The sequence below is a fragment of the Euwallacea similis genome, chromosome 2 (genome assembly GCF_039881205.1).
Source record: "Euwallacea similis isolate ESF13 chromosome 2, ESF131.1, whole genome shotgun sequence".
NCBI classification, from domain to species: domain Eukaryota; kingdom Metazoa; phylum Arthropoda; class Insecta; order Coleoptera; family Curculionidae; genus Euwallacea; species Euwallacea similis.
In genome coordinates this window covers 2,302,834-2,323,022 of record NC_089610.1, presented here as the reverse complement: position 1 = coordinate 2,323,022, position 20,189 = coordinate 2,302,834, and the positions used below count along the sequence as shown (strand labels likewise).

General features: G+C 35.3%; 1 protein-coding gene across 5 annotated transcripts in view; it reads left to right on the top strand.

Moving 5' to 3' along the window:
• CadN (Cadherin-N) overlaps window positions 1-20,189 on the top strand; it is a 286,639-nt gene that overhangs the window by 237,331 nt on the left and 29,119 nt on the right. For all 5 annotated transcript variants that reach the window (XM_066405928.1, XM_066405931.1, XM_066405929.1 and 2 more), the window contains 2 exons: window positions 3,909-4,046; window positions 13,046-13,283. In XM_066405928.1, the coding sequence (XP_066262025.1) occupies window positions 3,909-4,046; window positions 13,046-13,283 (376 nt within the window). The remainder of the gene's footprint in view (window positions 1-3,908; window positions 4,047-13,045; window positions 13,284-20,189) is intronic.

Here is a 20,189-nt window from a genome sequence, read left to right as displayed (position 1 = left end):
GGGGTTTCCTAGGAATTTTAATGACCTTTATACCGTTTCTCATCTTCACCATTCTTGAATACCCCATACGTTTCCTCTCATAAAAATGTCCTCTCGGAACAGATAACTTCCGTTATCTAATAACCAGCAATATGTCAAACCTTCCGACAAACAAGAAAAAATTAATCAAGTCCGATTTTTTGGAGGCAAGAAATACTGAATAAATCACAAGCCAATTCCTCATTCTCGGCTTTGCCTCGAGTCAGTCACATCTTAAGGGACAATAAACTAAATGACAACCCTAATATGAATTCTCGACAGCGAATCGAAGGCCGATGAAACTTTCATGAGCAGGTCTTTTAAACTTATTAGTCGGATCTTGTCGTCGAAGCCACTTTTATTATTAGAGATTATGAGGTCTCCTGCCTCATCCGACGCATGAGGAGGATGAACTTTATGTAATGAATGCAGATTAAATTTGTCCAAACCCTGAAGGGTTTGGAACAATATTTTCAAGTTAAAATTGTAAAAGTGGCACCGCATTAGGTTTAATGGCGGGTTTTCACACGGCCCCCCTCCCTCCGTCTCTCTCCCTCTTTCTCTCTCTCGCTTTCTCGTACTGTTTCTTTCTGTGTAAGCCCTCTTTTCAGACGTTAAAATCTGAGAAATATTGAACTTAATGAAGATGAAAATTAATGGCATGGCATTAAAAAGTTTAAGCATTAAATACAATCTTTTAAAATTAGGTGATTTTTTCCAGGAAGACCTTCATTTAATTCGTTTAATTGGATGAAATAAGGACTAAAAAGGGCGATGAATTTTAAAAATAAATTCTCCTCACTTCCCTTTGACATGCTGCATTGTCAAAACCATTCATATCTCTGTTAGACACTTATCCACGCTAGACCCTAACAGCGAGTTCAACGATGCATATTATTTCGTGAAACGCACCCTAGGGTGTCTTTCCAATTTCCCTTGCCATTTAATTTTCATTCAGGGTTGGAAACTTCGCAATTACTATATTTTAATTTGGCTGTCTCTCGAAAAATGATTATTTTAATAATTTCAACTCCTACCTCTAGTCGGCATCAATTTTTCCTTCCATTGTCCTGAGAAGATTTCTCCCGAGAATTGGACTTCACAAACGTAGGCATTAGGGATTTTTAAGCCAATTTATTTAAAAGCTCCCAGATTAGCTCCAAAGTTAAATTCTACTTAAGGCAATTAATGGATTATTCCGGATCTTTCAAAGTTAGTCACTTCGAGTTTCGCCTCGTTGGAACATTAATAACGTCCGACAGCAAGTGCAGATTTTCCAATTAGTTGTCCATTAAACTTTTATACGTACCATACGGATCTTTTCGCAAGAGCTTTTCCCTTCACATTTTTGTGGCATTTTGCTTCCTACAAAATGGCAGTAATTTTTTCCAGTTTCTGTAATCGACGAAAGCAATTGTTCGAAAACTTCCCCAATAATTGTTGAGTTAAATTTCAAAGTCGAAATGCCAACTGAAAACTTATTTAACTCGGAAACAATGGCTTAAATCGTTTACCTATTTGTCTGGACTCTAAAGTGGATGTCGGCTGAAAAGTACAAATGGCATAGCAGATTAGCTAAATGCAGCGTAGAGCTGCATACACGCAAAATGCATCTGAGTCTGATCGTGATTAAACGGGTTTTAGAATTTCGGTTTGACTGGTAATTTCACTGTTATGTATGCCTGTGTGTGTGTGTGTGTGTGCATCAAATTGTGACTGCTCTGGAAAGATTACCTAGTATTTGTTCTATGCTCAAACAAACTAGCTTGTTTTCAATTCGCATACAGATGTAGTTAAAAAATATCACATTCAACATTGTTGTGCATTTAATTGGTAATAATTGGTCTTTTTTCACTGAAATGTTATGAAATTGGAATAATAAGGCTTTATTTGGATATTGAGTGAATAAACTGGATGTATAGACCTGCATCCGCGCAGGCCTATACATTATATCATGGGATTCTTACATATTGGGGTTTTGTTGTTAAAACCCACCAATCCAATATTTCTTCACGCGCTGCGCCCCACCCCGTGGGGAGCTGCCTTTCGCTAATAGTTCTGAAATATAGAATCAATTTGACGTTCTTTTACACCCGGCCCTGAAAATGTGGCTTCAGAAAATTATCCAATGCTCTCACATCGTGACAAAGATTCAGCTAGGGTTCCAAGAATATTGTAAAAAAGTTTAATTTTGTTTCCTGGAAAATTTAGAAAAAATGTAAGGTCAATTTTGTCACATTTCAGAAATTGGTCTGTGTACAAATTTAGATTAATTGAGATGCCTTAATTTAAAATTTCAGTTTATCCGAACATGATGAATAGAAACAATCTATTTTTCTTCTGAGAAATTGTTAAACAATTTCAGGTTAGTCAAGTTATATTTCATGAAAAATGGTGATCAAAATTCTAAAACTTTGCTGTATATTTATAAAAGGATTGAAAAGCTTTGCTGATTTTTTTTTAAATTTGCATCAGCTCAGGATGTTGGAAAATCGCGAAGTCGAAATTGGGAATACATTTTTATCAGACTCCCGGAATATCGTTAACACGATTGAAAATGATCTCAATTTAAATATTTTTTGTATGATATAAACCAAATTCATGTTAGTAAAAATTCCAGGGAAATCATGAGCATAATTTAGTTTTTGTGTTAGAATATTTTGAAACAAGTTCTATCAATCAAGTTTCTTCAAAAATAATGATAAAAATACTACAACTGCTTTACAAATTTGTGAAAAAATTCAGCAACTTTGTTGGAAACTTTTAATTACATTAAGGGCAGGCTCAGGTTGCTGAAAAATGAACGAAATACAAATATAATCCACGGGCATAATGGGAGTTAAAAAATTTCTCCTCAGTTGAGATTTCTGGAAAATCAAGATTAAAATACAGCTGCTTTTCCGGAAAATCGAATTGTTCAGATACCCCTTTCAATTCGATTAAAGTGAGAAATGTAATCTTTCCTTACGAAATCGTATTTCACCGAAATTAGCTTTTAAGCACGCAGTACTAATTTATTTGCTGACATTTCCTTACAAACCAGTAATTTGCATTCCGACGAAAACGATATTTCTAAATAGGATTAAAGGGCCAATGTTCAACTAGTGTTGAAAATGTCACTTTTGAAACGAGTTGGACAACTTTACACGTAATATATAAGTTTTTTTTCTAATTTTGATAAATAAAGAGATAGTTTTTTTTAGTAGAAACTGTTTACTAGACAGGTTTAATTTTCTAACTAGTTACGTAATGAAAGCAAATACCTTACTGGGAGGTGGTAGCTCCGTAAATAAATGAGACTAGCAGCAGCAATGATCTAGATATACAAGGAAAAATTGAATATGTTCAAATTTAGCCCAATTTCTTCTGATTTATTGATCATACGATAAAATTAGAAAAAATTGTGTATAAAACTCTGTAGGAAATACTATTTTATGTAACTCGTGGTATATTGCAGGACCTCATTTCACTCATCTCCTCTACTCGTTACGTAAAACTTTGCATTTCCTAACTACTTAGATAAGTAGCTATTTCTGCAATTGCAAAAAGACAGCAAAACGCGCTTCTTCAATGATTTATTTCTGAAAATTGTACTTTGCACACTCGTATGTATCCGCATAAATTTTCAGCTTGTGATTTTCAACTTACGCTGGCAATGTTTGTTTTCGAGACAACCACAGAAAGGAAACGGTTGTAAATATTATACTGAATAAGTTTGAATTAAATGATTAACCTTATGAACCTTTACAATCTGCATGTGTGTTTTTGCCTACTCAAATTCCAACTTTCAGCTTGCACATATTTCCTGGTTGAAGTAACAATAGAGTCTGCTGTGTTTCTTTCCAATTTGGCGGAAAATCGCACCTAATAACATACGCTTAATTGTGCAGGTTACTGCCACAGATGGAGATAAAGACAGGCCACAGAATATCGTTTATTTCCTCACTGGACAAGGAATTGATCCAGATAATCCGGCCAACAGCAAATTCGACATCAACAGGACAACTGGTGAAATTTTTGTTTTAAAGGTAAGTTAGTTTTCAGAAGTAAAGGTCAAGAAGTTAACCCAAATACCATATTGTATGTTTTCGGCATGAGAATATTATATTGCATTGAGGGTATGAAAGTTCCATACTTTTCAGAACTTTTTGAAAGTCCCTTAATAACATAAAAGCGATAAGTGTCAGTATCGCTTTAAGTCTGTGATATTGTTGAAAGTTTCCCTTTTTGATTTCTTAGCAAATACTGATGATTGAAAATGTATATGTTTATTTCCCGGTGTGAACATTCCTTCTACGTGATAGAGAATGTTTATTAGACGTAAATAAAGAGATATTCGACTTTCTAAAGCACTTTAAGTGAAAAGATGAACCGAAATGTGCCAACGATAACTGAGGCAAGTAATCTTCAAGGTGCATTTATTTTTCACCTGCCACACTAGGCACATATACATTAGGATAGTCCAAGTCTCCCAGCTGGCTCTTTTATTTGCTTAACAGCGAGTTTGGCAAAGTTTCAAAAGAATAGCTGAGTTTTCCGCTCTAAAACTTTCAAGCAGCTTACGGTGCTCTTGGCACTGGACGGGCCAGTTTAGGATACTACGTGGAAACTTTCGACGAAACGCGAAAATATATGTATATCTAACTAACTAGTTTCAAATTACCGTTAGGTGAATCTGAGGAAATAACACTGTTTCTGGCTCCTTTACTGAAAAGAGGTTATTTATTTTAGAGGAGTATGTTGGCCACTTATACCCAGTTATTTAGTACGCGCAGGTGTGTGGTTTTCCAAGGGAAATTGGGAAAACCCGAGGAAAGTGCAAACTCACTATTTCTAGGAAATCTAAGTTATCATTACTAGATTTGTTTCCACAACATTATTATATAATAATACGTGGAAGCTTAAAGGTGTGTTTACTAGCTAGCTTCAAAGGACGAAGGTGAAGTCCTTGATTGGGGTAAATTCACGCAATGCTCAAAAACTTCATTGTAAATAACAACTCACTAAATTTAGGAACGTGATCAATCGTCGTGACCCTAAAGGCTGCAAGAGCAATCTCTTTAATTTTTTATAAGGCAGAAAGATCGTTAATTTTCGAAAAGCAATAAGCTGGTCCGAATCCAATGTCTGGATCCCAACCTCTTAATTGGAATTTGTTTCCGAGTAGGCGAATTGAAGCAATATTTCATTACTCATGAACCTACAACAACCCTCTAATAGACTTTGTGTTTACTCTTTTAATAGGAATGTTTAAAATCCCATTCCTTCTTAGGGGTAGATATTACATTCCTGGGTACCTCGTTACCTCCATTCCTTCCTACAGTTATTACATCAAATAACGAAATTGGGTATCACGGATGTTGACTGAACGTGATGAATTTTACGTTCAACCTTCTTAGGTATTTATTGTTATTCCATATACATAGCTCTCTCGATGTTATTTACTTAAAAATGGTACATAAAGCATTGTCCTTGTTGGTTTTCAATGCTGCAGCTTCGGTCATCCATCGGATGTTTATTTTGTTGCCATGTCACGTTCGCGAGTAAGCACTTTGTGCCCCTCAAAAGCCAAAGTGGAAAAGTGAAGTAGGAACAGGTATAACAACTTAAAGCCAAATTGAAAGTTTTAATGTGTCTCGTAAAATTGAGGAGAAAACGATTTGGTCGTCGTTTAAAGTGGAAAACCAGTTTTATCACTTTAGTTGGATTTATTGAGAGAAGGAAAAAGCTTATAGTGGCACCATATAAATTATTTTAATTTGATTTAAAAAACCTCTTCTGTTAAATCTTTTTCAACGATCTCACTCCAGTTTCGACTAACACAAGTAGGATTTTTTAAGAGCTTAAATGTAGAGAGAGTTATAGAGAAAGCAACTCAGAATTCCCTGCTACCGTTTAAAAAAACTGGAAGTTTTTAGATGTAAATTTCTGGAATTCATAAAGCTTCTAAGCCGAATAACTCACGACAGCAGCATTTACATCAAAGTAGATCACAAAGCAGTCTGGTTCTATTCATGATCTGATCTCATATTCTGTCGCTTCAAGCATTGAAATAATATTGTTTGAGCCTTACCCTGAGGATTTGGAGATAGAAAAAGCTTCTGTGATAGATTTAAATAAATGCGTAAAACGAGGATTGCTGAAAAACCTTGATGGAAGAAACCCTAATCGATACAGATGTCTCACAATGATTGTAAAATCGATTGGAGAATGGAATTCGCAGTTTAGCTGACCACCACCATTGTTAAGAACGCTATAGGAGGTATTAGAGGCCTGTAGACTAAAATTCAAGAACCATCCAAACATTCCTTCGGTTAAATAAAATTTTCTATTTAAGATACTTATTTTCGCTCTGCAGCTATGGATTCGATGGAAAAATATTCTCTAACCCGAAAAATCCTTTATCATTTAACCAAACACTAATCCCATCCCTTATTTTTTGGGGGTTTAAACCCTGTCACTAACCCTGTTCCAATTCGTTAAACGTGCTTTCGGGTTTCAATTTCTCAGGACAACATCGAGCCCCTGAAATTTATTTGGTCCGAACACTCTATTGACAAAGAACAGAGAGAGAAAATTAAATATGTGTTTCGCTCAAATAAGAGCCCTTTTGCACTCAAAAAGCTCACACAATTTGTTATTATTTGATCTAGCTGTGGATTCGAAATTAATTATGATTGAGCCGAGTGCACAACAAACCTCAACTTAATTACTCAAACAATTAATTCTTTTGGTAAACTACTCCGGATGCGAGCTTAAGATTTGCATAAAAACAAAGCGCAAAAACATTCGAAATGGAGCCATAAATCAGTAGCATCGCTGTGAAACATGGTTTGTAAACATCATAAAATTACGTAAGTTGAATCGTGAGCTCCACTTGGAATGTCCTTTTTATCCATTGCATGGAACGACCCATAAATCTCCATGAAACAAAGGCAACTAACCATGAAAACAGGAAAAAATGGACGACGTGTTCGTGATACACTGTCTAGTGCAGACCAAACGATTTCGGTGTTTTTCGTTCGCTGCTAGTGATTTGACAGAAGTGAGATTTAATAAATTAGAATTTTTCAGATTTCTTTAATTAATGTCTATAATATCCTTTTGGGAGTTCGCAATCCCAATTACTAAAACTGTCTTAGATATCTCAAGTCTGTTAATTAAGCCTTTTGGCTGTACGTTTTCTTTTACAATTGTGAAGTTTCTCTACAATAATGCAGAGTTAGCAATTATTCATGCCCATAATTGCAAGATTAAATTCAAGAAAGAGGGATTTTTTTTCTAGCCATGCCATTCTTTTGTGAACCTCATTTATCTTCAGAAGATATACAAATGATAGAACATCTAGCTTTCTTACAAGTCTAAATTTTGTGCATGAAACTGGAAAATTCTGAGTAATCCTCTAAAGAATTCTGACCATTTCCACTCGTTTGGATATGAAACATAAGAATCTCAGTACTTGGATGCTTGGAATAAAGGGAATTCGATTATTTTTCGAGGAACCCTTTTTTCACGAGAAAAATGTTCAAAAGACATTCGACCTGTTGTTCTGCCAACGGAGTACTGTGGGATTCCTCCAGGCGCTTTTCCACTAAAAACCTCGGGGTACCTAAGGAACCGATCTTCGACGACCCAGAACTGTCCCTGGAAGTTTTAAAATTCTGCTGTTTATAATTCTTCAAATCCAAATTATCACCGTATTTCAAGGGACAAGGGTTTATTGCACCCCTATTATGTAGCGTATTCCGCGCAATTTTCTTTATTAAGTTATTGCGTTATCTTATTGTCTTTCTTGATTAGCGTCACACTCTATTCGTTCTTTTTCTTTGCCCATCGCAAAAGTGACACTACTGCAATGGTCACAATTCGTTTTTCTTTTTAAAATATCATTCATGAGAAATGTTGAAGATTGTTTACGTACTCACACACTTTAGCGCTTTTCTTTATTCTTCGAATAACGGGCATTGATAAATACAGTGCTCTTCGATGTTGTCGACTCCGCAGTTCCTGCAGTCCGGACCCGTTTTATCTATACGGTATATGTAGCTCCTGAAACTTCCGTATCCACTGAGCCCCTAACTTAGATAGTAATTCAAGAGCCTATGTTTACACGAGATCCATAAGTTTAGGTCAGGGATAAGTCTTTTAGTCCATTAACCTTTGTCCTCGAGGCTTTACAAACGATCCTGCCATTTCCGGATGATCGTGCTTCTGGCCGCTCTCCTCTCCGCCTCCATTACCTGTGGAAGAGCGCGGAGGATTGAGTGTTCCTCCAAGAGGAAGTCAATGCAGGGATGCCCCCTAGAACTTTGACTGCATGATGGGGCACGGCAGTGCGATATGCGCATATGACCCTCAATAAGGCTTTTCTCTGTACTCTCAGCATCAAATGTATATGCTTTTTTATTTTCTTCATCCAGACCGAAATTGGAGAACACGAAGGGACCTAAGTAAATTATATGATGTTAGCATGGCCTTCCCTCAGGAGCGTCCAAATGGAAATAGAAAAAAGATCCAGTCCTATCTTTTCACTATTCTTAACTGCAACTCTAAACTGCAGTCCCTTTATTATTAATATTTCTTCCTGTCAACCAGAAAACTAGCAACTCAAGTGTTGCCGTTTATAGCAAAACTAAGCATTAACCAGCGACCTTCTTGATATATTACATTTTCATGGAAATCACTTGTCCGATGCCGTTATGAGTTACGATGTCGAGGAGAACAGTAAACAAAATAATCGAAAAGAAATGCAGTCTTTTCTTATGCTGTTGCTGAGACTTTATGATGTGCTAATACAAGATTATACATTCAAGCCATAAAATAAGGGATAATACGTATCAACCCTCCAATTGTCGAATATCACTAACCTAATCATTATTCACGCCGCAAATTTGGGTCCCAGACCAAAAAATGGAAAACTTTTAGAAAGCAATTAATCTTTCCCAGAATAAAATCAGCATTTTTAACACACCGCCGTGAGATAAGGGAAATGAAGGACGCCGATTAATCATTGGAAACGAAATCTCGCTTGTCGGGGGCTGTTTTAAATTGGACACATTCGCAAATATATCCTATCACTTAATTACTACTGAAATTGGGTTGGATAAGGTGTATTTCCTGGTTATCCTGGAATTTCCATGTTAATTGAATATTAAGCAGTTTGAAATTCCAATTAAGAGGAACGAAATAAAAATACTTTCGTAAAAATCGCGGAAGATTGCCGATGCACAGCTTAAAGGCCGGATTTCAAATTGGCCAAAAATCATTGGGCATCAGTTTTTTCCCCTTTTTTAAACCCAACATTGTACAGTTTCAACGAAACTCAGGCTGAATTTCAAGCATTAAAATAATGGAAATATCCATTCGAATGGAAAGTACTTGCTCTAAATATCGAATAAGCGATATTTGAAAATTCACGGCACAGATTGTTTACATCAACCAGGAAATCGATGAGAAAATTGCTTTGGAAGCTCTGGATTTTTCCTAGTTTTACTCCAGCTGCTCGGAAATATGAAAAAGTTGTTGTGCGTTTTCGTTTCGGTATATAAATCCATAATCCGGCAAAAATCTTAATTATACTGGAACGAAGAAAAGGGTCAAAGTTTGAATTAATGAGCAAATTTGGCTCATTAAGAAAACCATAAAATAACGACTAATGTCTTTTTCATTAGCTACCTCGCTGAATAATTTGGTGACATTGTGGTAACTCCGCAGAATAAAGATGCCCTAGAGAGACGTTCTTGATGAGTTTCTACTGAAAGCTTTTGAAATGAATAAGAAAAATTTGAAACTTTTGAAAAGGGTTTAATATAATATTCATTATCGTCGTGGGACGTATTATTAATTATTAAATGTGGCATTTCACTTAAAAAAGTTCAGGAAATTTAAATAAAAGGCTTGTTAAGTTAGCGGGACCAGCAAAATTGTAATCCCCTTAGTAAAATCAATTAAGAATAAACCATAAAGGGGACTTGAATCATTTAATATTGTGTCTCATTCAAGGGAATGTTCATGGCATGCTCTCAAAATAAATCCAGCTTTCTAGGGGAAATAAAAAGAGGATGTTGGGCAACCCGGCAACACGTGTTTCTGCTTATTGGCGGTCTCAGGTATGCACGCATACAAAACAGGTACACCTCGTGCACACACCTCGTGCAGCACGTGCCTAAAAACACACCTATGCGGTTATTGCCAGGAATAGATACAAAGAAAAAAAGGGCGACTACAAGCAAACATCAGCTTAGCTTCGCACTTTCTGGAAATACTCAAAATTTCCCTGATTTCGAGGATGCATTCAGGATATCCACGGCAGAGATAGTTTTATTTAATATCCAACGCTAAATAAGAGATTTTCCTCTGATATATAAAAAAGACGTTAGGCAAACAGAAAACTTTTGAAACATCCCCCTGATATTAAAATATTTAGATGCTGATTGGGGTGTTGCCCTGATATCTTTGTCTACGTGGAAGAAATTATTATTGCTGAAAAATTAATCATAAGTTCTATATTAAAACTAATATGCAGAAATTAAGAAACCCCCTGTATTGTGATGGATTCCGGTGTAAATAATTTGTACGGCGCCCCTATAAGCGGTTCTTTACTCAAAGTCTATATCTTCAGAATTTAATTAATTTACATAAAAAGCTTAGAGATTTCTGAAATTTTAAGACCAAAATCTGAACTTCTAAAAGCTACATTCCCGACAGAGATTTTCCTTTAAGTTTAAATTTTAAATAATCTTACTGGTTTTAATCGAAATTTCATTTTTTAACTGGCAAATTGAGGATATACAGGGTGTAATATATCATCATGGAGATATTGGAGGGGGCCATAGTGCTCTGAAAAATAATTTTAATAAAGTCCGATAACCAAAAACGTACCACTTTCGATATACAGGGTGGTAAAACAGGTTCATATTTGTTCTCTTATTTTCCGTTTTTCTTACGTATGCCTTGAGTTAAATTTTTGAAATTTAGTACACCTATTTTGTTTAAGACCGTCTACAACAAAGTGTCAAAGACAGCGGTAGTTATATACAGGGTGTTATGTTTTCTTATTTCACGAATTCTTTTATGCTTTGCATCTTTTCTTCAGAACACTCTGTATGCATTCTGATATTAAATATAAATTTCTTCTTCAATTCTTTAGTTTTTCGGTCTCTTGCAGGCCTCACTTCACCGTTTTCGTAGAATTTGCAAAAATATTTATCGATGCGAATTGAGAATGTGAAGAAAGTAACGAAAAAAAAATCGTCCGACTCAGTTATTAACTATCTGTAGCAATTCATAATATTTAATCAAATTTCCTAAAATAAAAATAAATCTAAACGAAAACGAAATTTAAAAAACTGTTGAAAATGTCCTTTAAAAAATGTGAAACTTTTTAATTCTGCATATCAAAAATGGTACGTTTCTGACCATGGCCATCACCTATAGAGTGGAATCTATTTCAGAGTTATGTATAATTAAAAATTTTTGTAAAGTATGGAAAGATATATTTGTATCGAACGAAAATTATGACTAATAAAGGCGGAATCAGACGAGGAGTATATGCCTGTTTAAATCAATATAGCAAAACTGAGAACCGTACTGCTTTTTGATCTAACCTGATGTAGATAATTTTTATGATGTCTCTATGAATCCTTCTCTATCTGGAGAAAATTTCATGTATTTACATGCAAAAACTAAGCGAACTTGAACCGAGATTTATTTTAAATTTTATGACTGTAAGCTGAACAGTCCAGAGGTGCGTAAAAGATCCAGACAGGCATTAAAATAAATATCAGCAAATTTTAAGAGAAATTTGAGATTTTTACGATAGAAGTAGCATCAAAATTATAAGCCGTTCACCCAGAGGACCCACCAGAATAGCACTCTTTTTAAGCTCAGGCAAAGTTAAGGACGACCCAGAAAACCAGCTCTGAATTTGATATTTTGTCTAATCTAATATTCGAAGTCAACGCTAAATAAGATATTATCCTCTGGTGTATAAAGAAGGCGAAAAGCAAACAAAAAGTCTTTAAGCCACCTTACTGATATTAAGATAGATACTTTCATTTACATTTTCGCTTCATTGATGTAAAGTTAAACTAAACCTCTGAAGCTTCGGAACACATAATGAAAATTCGTAGCTCATATTTCAAGTTAAATATCTGCGAAAATAAGAAAGATATTTAGACGATCGTATAAGAGGATTTGACGTTCCATACATTATGTAAGAAAACTGTTATAAAGTCAGAAAATAGACTTTTCTCGATGAAATTTCTTGGATGGACAACTCTCCCTACAAAATGCTCGGGCCATACTTCGTACAGGAGTATGCCGAAGAATATGATATAACATCAAAGAAATTTCACCATAACGATGGTATCAAAGACGGTTTCCTTGACCCTGTAGCAGTTTTCTTACGCAACATATGCGTTTTCAGATACCCTCGAACCCTAGTCTCAGGACACATCTGAATATGTTTTCCAGAGATATTTCTTTTTTTTTGAAGATGTTTAATTTCAAATATGAACTAGAAATTTTCCATTATGCATTTTCAAGTTTCAACAGTTTATTACGATACAGATGAATTATTAATATAATAATTAAATATACTTGTAGTTCAAACTTTCATTGTTGAATTGCGCACAGAAGCATTCGCTGCCTGAAGCAAACATGTGAAGGGCTCTTGTAAGCGAATCCCAGTCCCACTACAACGTTATATCATCGAAGGGTTTAAATCGAATTTAACCTCGGCCAATATTTCACATCAAATTAAGTGTTGAGCCGAAAGCTGAAAATCTCACTGCAATTTGATTTATAGTACCAGCACTATTGTCCGGCATTTATTCAGCAATAAATCTCCAAACGAGGCTTCCTCTCGAAAATCGATTAGAAAACCGAACTGTACATCGGCGATCAAAAGCCATTTCTGTCCGATTGAACTCTGGTTATTGTCAATTGTGAACGAAGCTTTTATAAGTCAAATTTCCCTAATGGAAAACTCTCTCAAAAGTCTTCGAAAATATTTTTTTTGTTTCAGCCACTGGATCGTGATCAACCAAATGGCAGACCCCAGTGGCGCTTCACAGTCTTCGCCCAAGATGAGGGAGGAGAAGGATTAGTGGGATACGCTGATGTGCAGGTCAACTTAAAAGACATAAATGATAACGCCCCTATCTTCCCGCAGGGCGTTTACTTTGGAAATGTCACTGAAAACGGCACTGCAGGAATGGTGGTCATGACCATGACTGCTGTAGACTATGACGATCCATCAGAAGGTAGTGTAAAAATAAAAATGCTCATATTTGTTGTGGTATTTGTCGAGGCGATTACTGAATTTTTATTAGGGTGCCAAATAAGCGGTCTAGACCGAGCCAAATCGAATCACGGCAAAAACATTAGTATATTATTTGCTCAAAGACGTCTAAAAATACCAATTTATATCAGGATAACTTTATTGCCTCCAAATCTGATTGATTGGAATTGTTCTATATTTCCTCTAAATATAACAATCGTTTGAACGAACCAGAATTAATTATGCTATAAATTTAACCAGATCAGAATAAATTTCATCTAAAGGTGCAATTGAATGTAATCATATAGAATCAAAATAAATGAGAATGCGGCCATTAATTTAGAAGTATTCGATTTTCATGCATAGTTATGCGAGATTTTAATTCGATTTGAGCACGAATTGCGACGTGTAAATGGGCTTTACAAGGTCTACGTGTAAACTGTATGAACGAATTGAAATTTCACGCAGATCAGCTTAATAAATTTGCAAAATCCTAGACCAAAAATAAGGATGATCATGATATCTTGGATATTGAAGAAATGAGTAATTTTTCGGAATTTTAATGGCGGATCGCAGATACTACCAAAGAAAATTACTATGAAGTAAGATACCTGCAACAGATTTCAGAAATTTATTGCTATAAAATAGCATTTATTGATACATCTTTAGGAAAGGATGGTTTATGTGAAGGCTGTTGCCGAATAGCGTTAAGTTACGGTAATCTGAGTCTTAGTTAGTAATGACTATCATCCTTTAAACGAGCATTCAAAACGCGACCTAACACTTAAAGAAAAAAAAAGTATATTATTTCTCAACATAGTCTCCTTTGAGATTGACACATTTTTCCCAGCAATGCTCTATAGCTTCTATCCTCCTGTTTATATAATTATAAGAAGCTTCGAATGTTTTATAATAAACACCAATTTCGGACTTCATCTGTTCACTTGTGTGGCAAATCTCTTTCCATCAAACCATTTTTTCAAATTTGGAAATAGGTAATAATCTGAAGGAGCTAAATCTGAATAGAATGGATGAGGGAAAAGTTCGAAACATAGTTGATTTATTTTAGCCATTGCGATGACGGAAGTGTGGACTGGTGCATTGCTTTATGAAGCAATACTTTATTTTTCTCCAAATACGGTCGCTTTTTCCTAATTTTTTTACTCAAACACTGCAATAAGTTTGTATAATATTCTCCGTTTGTTGTTTTTCCTTTAGGGACATAGCCAATAAAAATTATCCCACGTGCATCCCAAAAAAACTGACGCCATCACTTTCCTGCAAATGGAACGGTTTTCGCTTTCTTTAGAACCGATTCTCCCTTTTGAGTCCATTGTTTTGACTGATTCTCGTCTCAGGTGTGAAATGATGGACCCATCTTCCATCCATGATTATGAATCGACGCAAAAACTCGGCCTTATTGCTGAGAAACTTTGGCAAATACTCTCTTCAAACATTCTTACCGTGGGGTTTTTGTTCAATTGTGAGTAATCGCGACACCCATCTGGCGCCCAGTTTTCTCATATCCAATTGTTCAGGTAAAATGCGATATGCAGCACTTTTTGAAATGCTTATCATGTCTGTTAACTCGCTCAAATTTAGCCAACGGTCTTCCTGTACAGTTTTGTGGATTTCCTCCATCATTTCTAGAGTGGTCACTTTATTGAGTCGACCATTGCGGAGTCCGTCTTGACAGTTCCCACGATCGCGGTTAAACTCTGCCACCGAATATTTTAAAGCTGTTAATGAAGGATGAGATTGCACCCAAGCAGAATCTAACTCTCTTTTGATGTTGGATGAACTAACACCTTTCAAATGAAAATATTACATCACGTATCGATGATCAATTTTTGCCATGTTTACAAAATCCCTAAAAGCGTTCACTAAAAACGGCCCCAAAACAAACACAAATCATCGGAGTGCCCTCAAACTTTACACATAAGCGTTTTAAGGTTGGGTCTCTGTAATATAGGCAAATTTTTAACTTTTAAACCGCAATTTATACAGAGTGCAACTTAAGTGATGTCGTTAATTTTAAGAGGTGATTTCTTGGTATATTTTATGAAAAAATGTTCAAATAAACATGTATCCTAACTTGCATCATTTTCGAGATACAAGGTGTCAAAATTTTATTAAAAAATTGATTTTTTATTAATTATTCAAAAAGCTTTACGCCAATTTTGATAAAACTTGGCATGTTTGTTAGCATTAATAAGGGACTATGTTTGATGTTATTACATTTTAAACAATAATTCCAATGGCGTCGCAAATGGTTACCTGATTGATATTTATGGTGTGATTATTGTTTGCCACCGTTTTTTCTGAATTTGATATTTGTATCAGATTAAACAATTGAAAATTCAACTTTTTTGACCTTTGACTTTTTTTGAGACTCGCTTAATTTTTGGGAAAAAATAAAAATATCGAAGTAATATTTTTATGATAGGTTTTCCGGGTATCGGCGCAAAGCTTTTTGAATAATTAATAAAAAAATCGATTTTTTAATAAAACTTTGACACCCTGTATTTCGAAAATGATGCAAGTTAGGATACATGTTTATATCAACATTTTTTCATAAAATATACCAAGAAATCACCCCTTAAAATTAATGACATCACTTAAATTACACCCTGTATATCAAGTCAGGTAGTTCTGAGACTATCAGGCTAAACCGTAATTGGAAGTGTAGGAATGTGAAACTTTGTCACCCTACATATCAAAAATGGTGCGTTTTTGACCTTGGGTCTATTAGCATTTTTTATTATTTTGCAGAGCGTTATCGCTCCCTGAAATATCTCCATGATGATATGTTACACCTTGTATAGTATTATTGCGTATTTTATTTCTCTCTTAACATCCTCTACAATGGTGTTTGCTGTCGCTCCGCGTCTTATTACATTATTTTCAAAGGGCTTACTACCAGAAAAAAATTGCCCGAGGCAGCTTTGTTTTTTCATCCTCGAAAAGATAAAATCTAAATTTGCAAAAAGTGAAAATACGATCCGTAATAAATTTCCCAAAGCCGGCTTCACGTTTTACTGAAAAAAGGCGTCAAAGTCAAGACTCATTATCCACATTCTAAACCGCTCAATTCCAGCCTAACAATCCATATATCTTCCCGCCAAGGTTGTAGATCTCACAGCGGTTTTCACTCTGCTATTCTCTGAGTTATTACCTTTAATTTGTGGAGAGATTGTGGCTGGAGCTAAAGTGTAATTCACTAAGAATTTGTAGCTTGCAAATGTTGGAGATAAATTGCGTAAAACAGCGCGTAGTTATTTCAGTAAAAATGAGCGGTTTCATTGCAGATCGTCGTCCATTGTTTAGGAACCTTCTGAGGAAGACGTTAAAATGAGTTATTGCAGGCAAATAGCTAGATAATGGCTAATATCCTTTAGTCAAATAGAACGGCACGAATAGTTGCACGAGTTTCCAACTTTGCTCCTATTCGGAATTTAAATTAGGTTCTATTAGGAATCTCCTGATTTAGTTTTCGGGCACAATCTCGATGTTTATTGTATCAACAAATAATAACATGCATTAAACTCAGCATCGTCTTTGTTCCAAAAGTTCCTATTTGAAACATGTTTCATTCTAGCCTCTAGCTCCGCCGCGATTAGTGCAAATATAAATTTGTCTCTAATGCTCGTGCACCAAATATAGCATCCTCAGCAAACACGTAGCCATGTCTCATCATAACATATGGGAGAGTTATTCGATAAGAAATTCCGAATTTCGGAAACGCAGATTGCATGCCCTTCATGAGGAATGAAAATTGGAACCATATTTGTATCAGTACAAAATATATTATTCTCTCTTCAATTACGTTCGTGTGGCAAAAGAGATTACTACTAAAAACATACTCAAAAAGCTGCAAATGAAACTCTCATCCGAGTCAGCTCTAAAACACTTGTAGATTCCTGTTTTTATACACGAGTAATACGGCTACAGCAAATGGAATTGAAACATGCTGTAATAGAGAAGCTTTGAAAATCCTCCGAACATTTCAGATGCTTGCAAAGTGAATTGGAAATGTGTGGATTAAATTTACTCGGTCGTTACGATTTATAGAGAAGCTCAATCGAAGAATGAAAAGAGAATGTAGACTAGATGCTCGATAAAGTAAGCGCGCTTTAGATAAAATCTGCATAGGTTTGCTTTACTGTTTGAGGGAGTATCCGTGAGATAAGTCACGTTTGAAAGACAATAATTGATGATCTTCAGAGTCCGAGGGATTCTAAGATGGTTCTGATTTAAACGTTATCATAGGTGTCAAGAACAAAAATCCTGCATGTGAAGGAAAAAACAGAAACCTTCAATTATTACCGTCACATACAGCGCTTACAAACCGTGCTCCTTCCCACTGTGTCAAATCAGGAGATCTTGGAGGCCATTCAATTGGACAACCTCGTCCACGACAATTTAGAGCCGCATTGTATATTCGTGGACATATAGAGAAATATTTGAGGAGTTGACATTGTTTCCAACTCTCGCCAATTAGTCCTAGGACCATTAGTTTTATTTCTTTTATTATGAATCACCTTATCTGCATCCAGCATGAAAACAGAAATGGCAATATTTTTCTTCCACAATTTGGTGATACAAAGATGTTATATCTCGCCCACTTACTGATTTTCGTGCTGTTAATTTATTTAAATTCTTACTTGGTGAAATTGGGATATTCAAGCCCTCTTTTCTCCTACTTTTGTTATCTGTTTTATTGAGGACCAAAAGAATGTCTTTTAGGGTTATCTGACCTCAAAATAACTTTATACCAATTTGAGTGGCGCTTTAAACTAAAGCCTGGAAGTATTGACGTTAAAGGGCTGACGTCCTTTGATCTTTAAAGCATGGCTCACAGTTATGCAATAAGTTATACCCCCAGCACGATTTTCAATGAGTTCAAGTATCAAAGTGGCGCTTTTCGTTTTCAATAATTTACTTCTAAACTTGTGAATTACCTGATGAGACTGGAAATTTAACTAAATATAATACAAAGGAGCCCACAATGGGAATCAACAAAATCTCTATGAGGTGAAACACTGAAATTTCTATGTGGTTTGGCACTGATTTTACTGAGGTCTTTAGAAAATTGGAGTTGCAATGTAGAGTAAGCCGAAGATAAGGATATATAAAGCTAGACACGCTTACGTCGTTTTAACATTCCTGGTTTTTTTACATTGTCTTAACAGCAGACTTCCCAGAAACTTTCTTTTTTAAACAAACAAAATCAATAAGAATTTGAACTACGTAACTAACTGCTGTTAGTTTGAAAAGATAAATTCACTGAAAACTCTGAAAATTGAATATGGCGCCCATAAAAATGTTCCTCACTGTATCTTTCGTGTTTTGCATGCTTTTCTTGGACATGTGTGAAACTAGCCTGAACTGTATAAATTTCGAAGCATCATTTTGTTGACCTCTAAACTGGACTTTCAACTTGTTTGTAACTTAACTACTTCGCGTTTCTCATTGTATTTTGTTTGATATTGTTTCCTATATGCCCATACATCCCCATCCCTACCTAGAACAAATCGTATAGAGGGGTAGCAGGCAATAGGTACCCTGAAATTTCTAGATATTCCGTATACTTGCTCACATCATCTAGAATTATCCAAATCAGTTGTCATATAATCTAGAACATTTATTTATAGAGTAATATTAAATAATTGCACAAAACACAATTTCACGGTTTTCAAGTTTTTGCACGCCTTTCTAGAACAGTCTGGGAGTTTCTGTGAACTCTATCGGTCAACCTAAGCTCTCAGGTCGACTGAACTTTCTACTTTGGATAGTTTTCTCCCATTTTAGACTACATGCCAGCTTTTGTCATGGTTGTCATGTTTTAAAATTTTTTAAAACTAAATCAAAATTTTTCATGCTTCTCAAACGTTCCATTAAATTCTCGAGTAAGAAGTAGTTTTCGATTTTTCTAATTTGAAAAGTTTTCTAGTCTATAGTTTTTATTCCAGTTTTTTGAAGAATTTGCGATGATTTTCAATCTTCCTAGAATCAAATCAAAAGCTTCTGATAGTGCTCGAAAATTCTATTAGATTTCACAGTAGTAGAAAAATAATCAAAGTTTTTTCTTTAACCAGATTCGATATCATTTAACTTTCTAACCAACCGCAGAACATTCTGCTACCATGTCAGAACTCTCTACACCTAAAGGGCGGACTGCATAAATTTTTCTCTTAATCAAAGTTTGACCTAAACAGCAGGTTTTCATGTGCTACATTCTCTTTGTTCTTTTAAATGAGCCCGATGGATTTATAAATGAAATTTCATGTAAACGATTGAAAGCATTTGAAATGTGGCAAGCTTTATATTTCCAGGGTTGATTCATGTAACAAGCATTACCATAATGAATCGGACGCAAAATCATGAATTTTTAACAACATTCGTTTTGTTATTAAACAGGGTAAATTGCAGGATTTTGACCACGTAATGAAATGCTGACGTTAATCGTGCAGGGGCAAACATGGAAGGAAACTACCACCTACGAGAACATATAAATATCGAAGGAGAATTTAATGAAAGACGAAGCCTAAAACATACTTGTGAAGAAATTTTTAAATGTTTGATAAATAAGAAATTTACAGCAAGAAAATAAGATATTGCAAAATCCAATGGACCTTACTCAGTAATAAGAGAATATAATCACTTTAGTTGATTTTGAACAAGTGATTCATTTGTATAAATTGGCGCTGTTATGTTGGTCCTCTCTCTTTCCTCTTCTCTTCTTTGTATGTTTTTGGTCAAACCGTTCGATTTGTTCCCGTATATGTGCTTGGCATTGAGGAATGCCAAATATGAGATCGAAATGTCGGCTGTTTGTTATAATGCAAAATTTCATTGATGATCCGGAACTCGCTGCTTAATTAATACT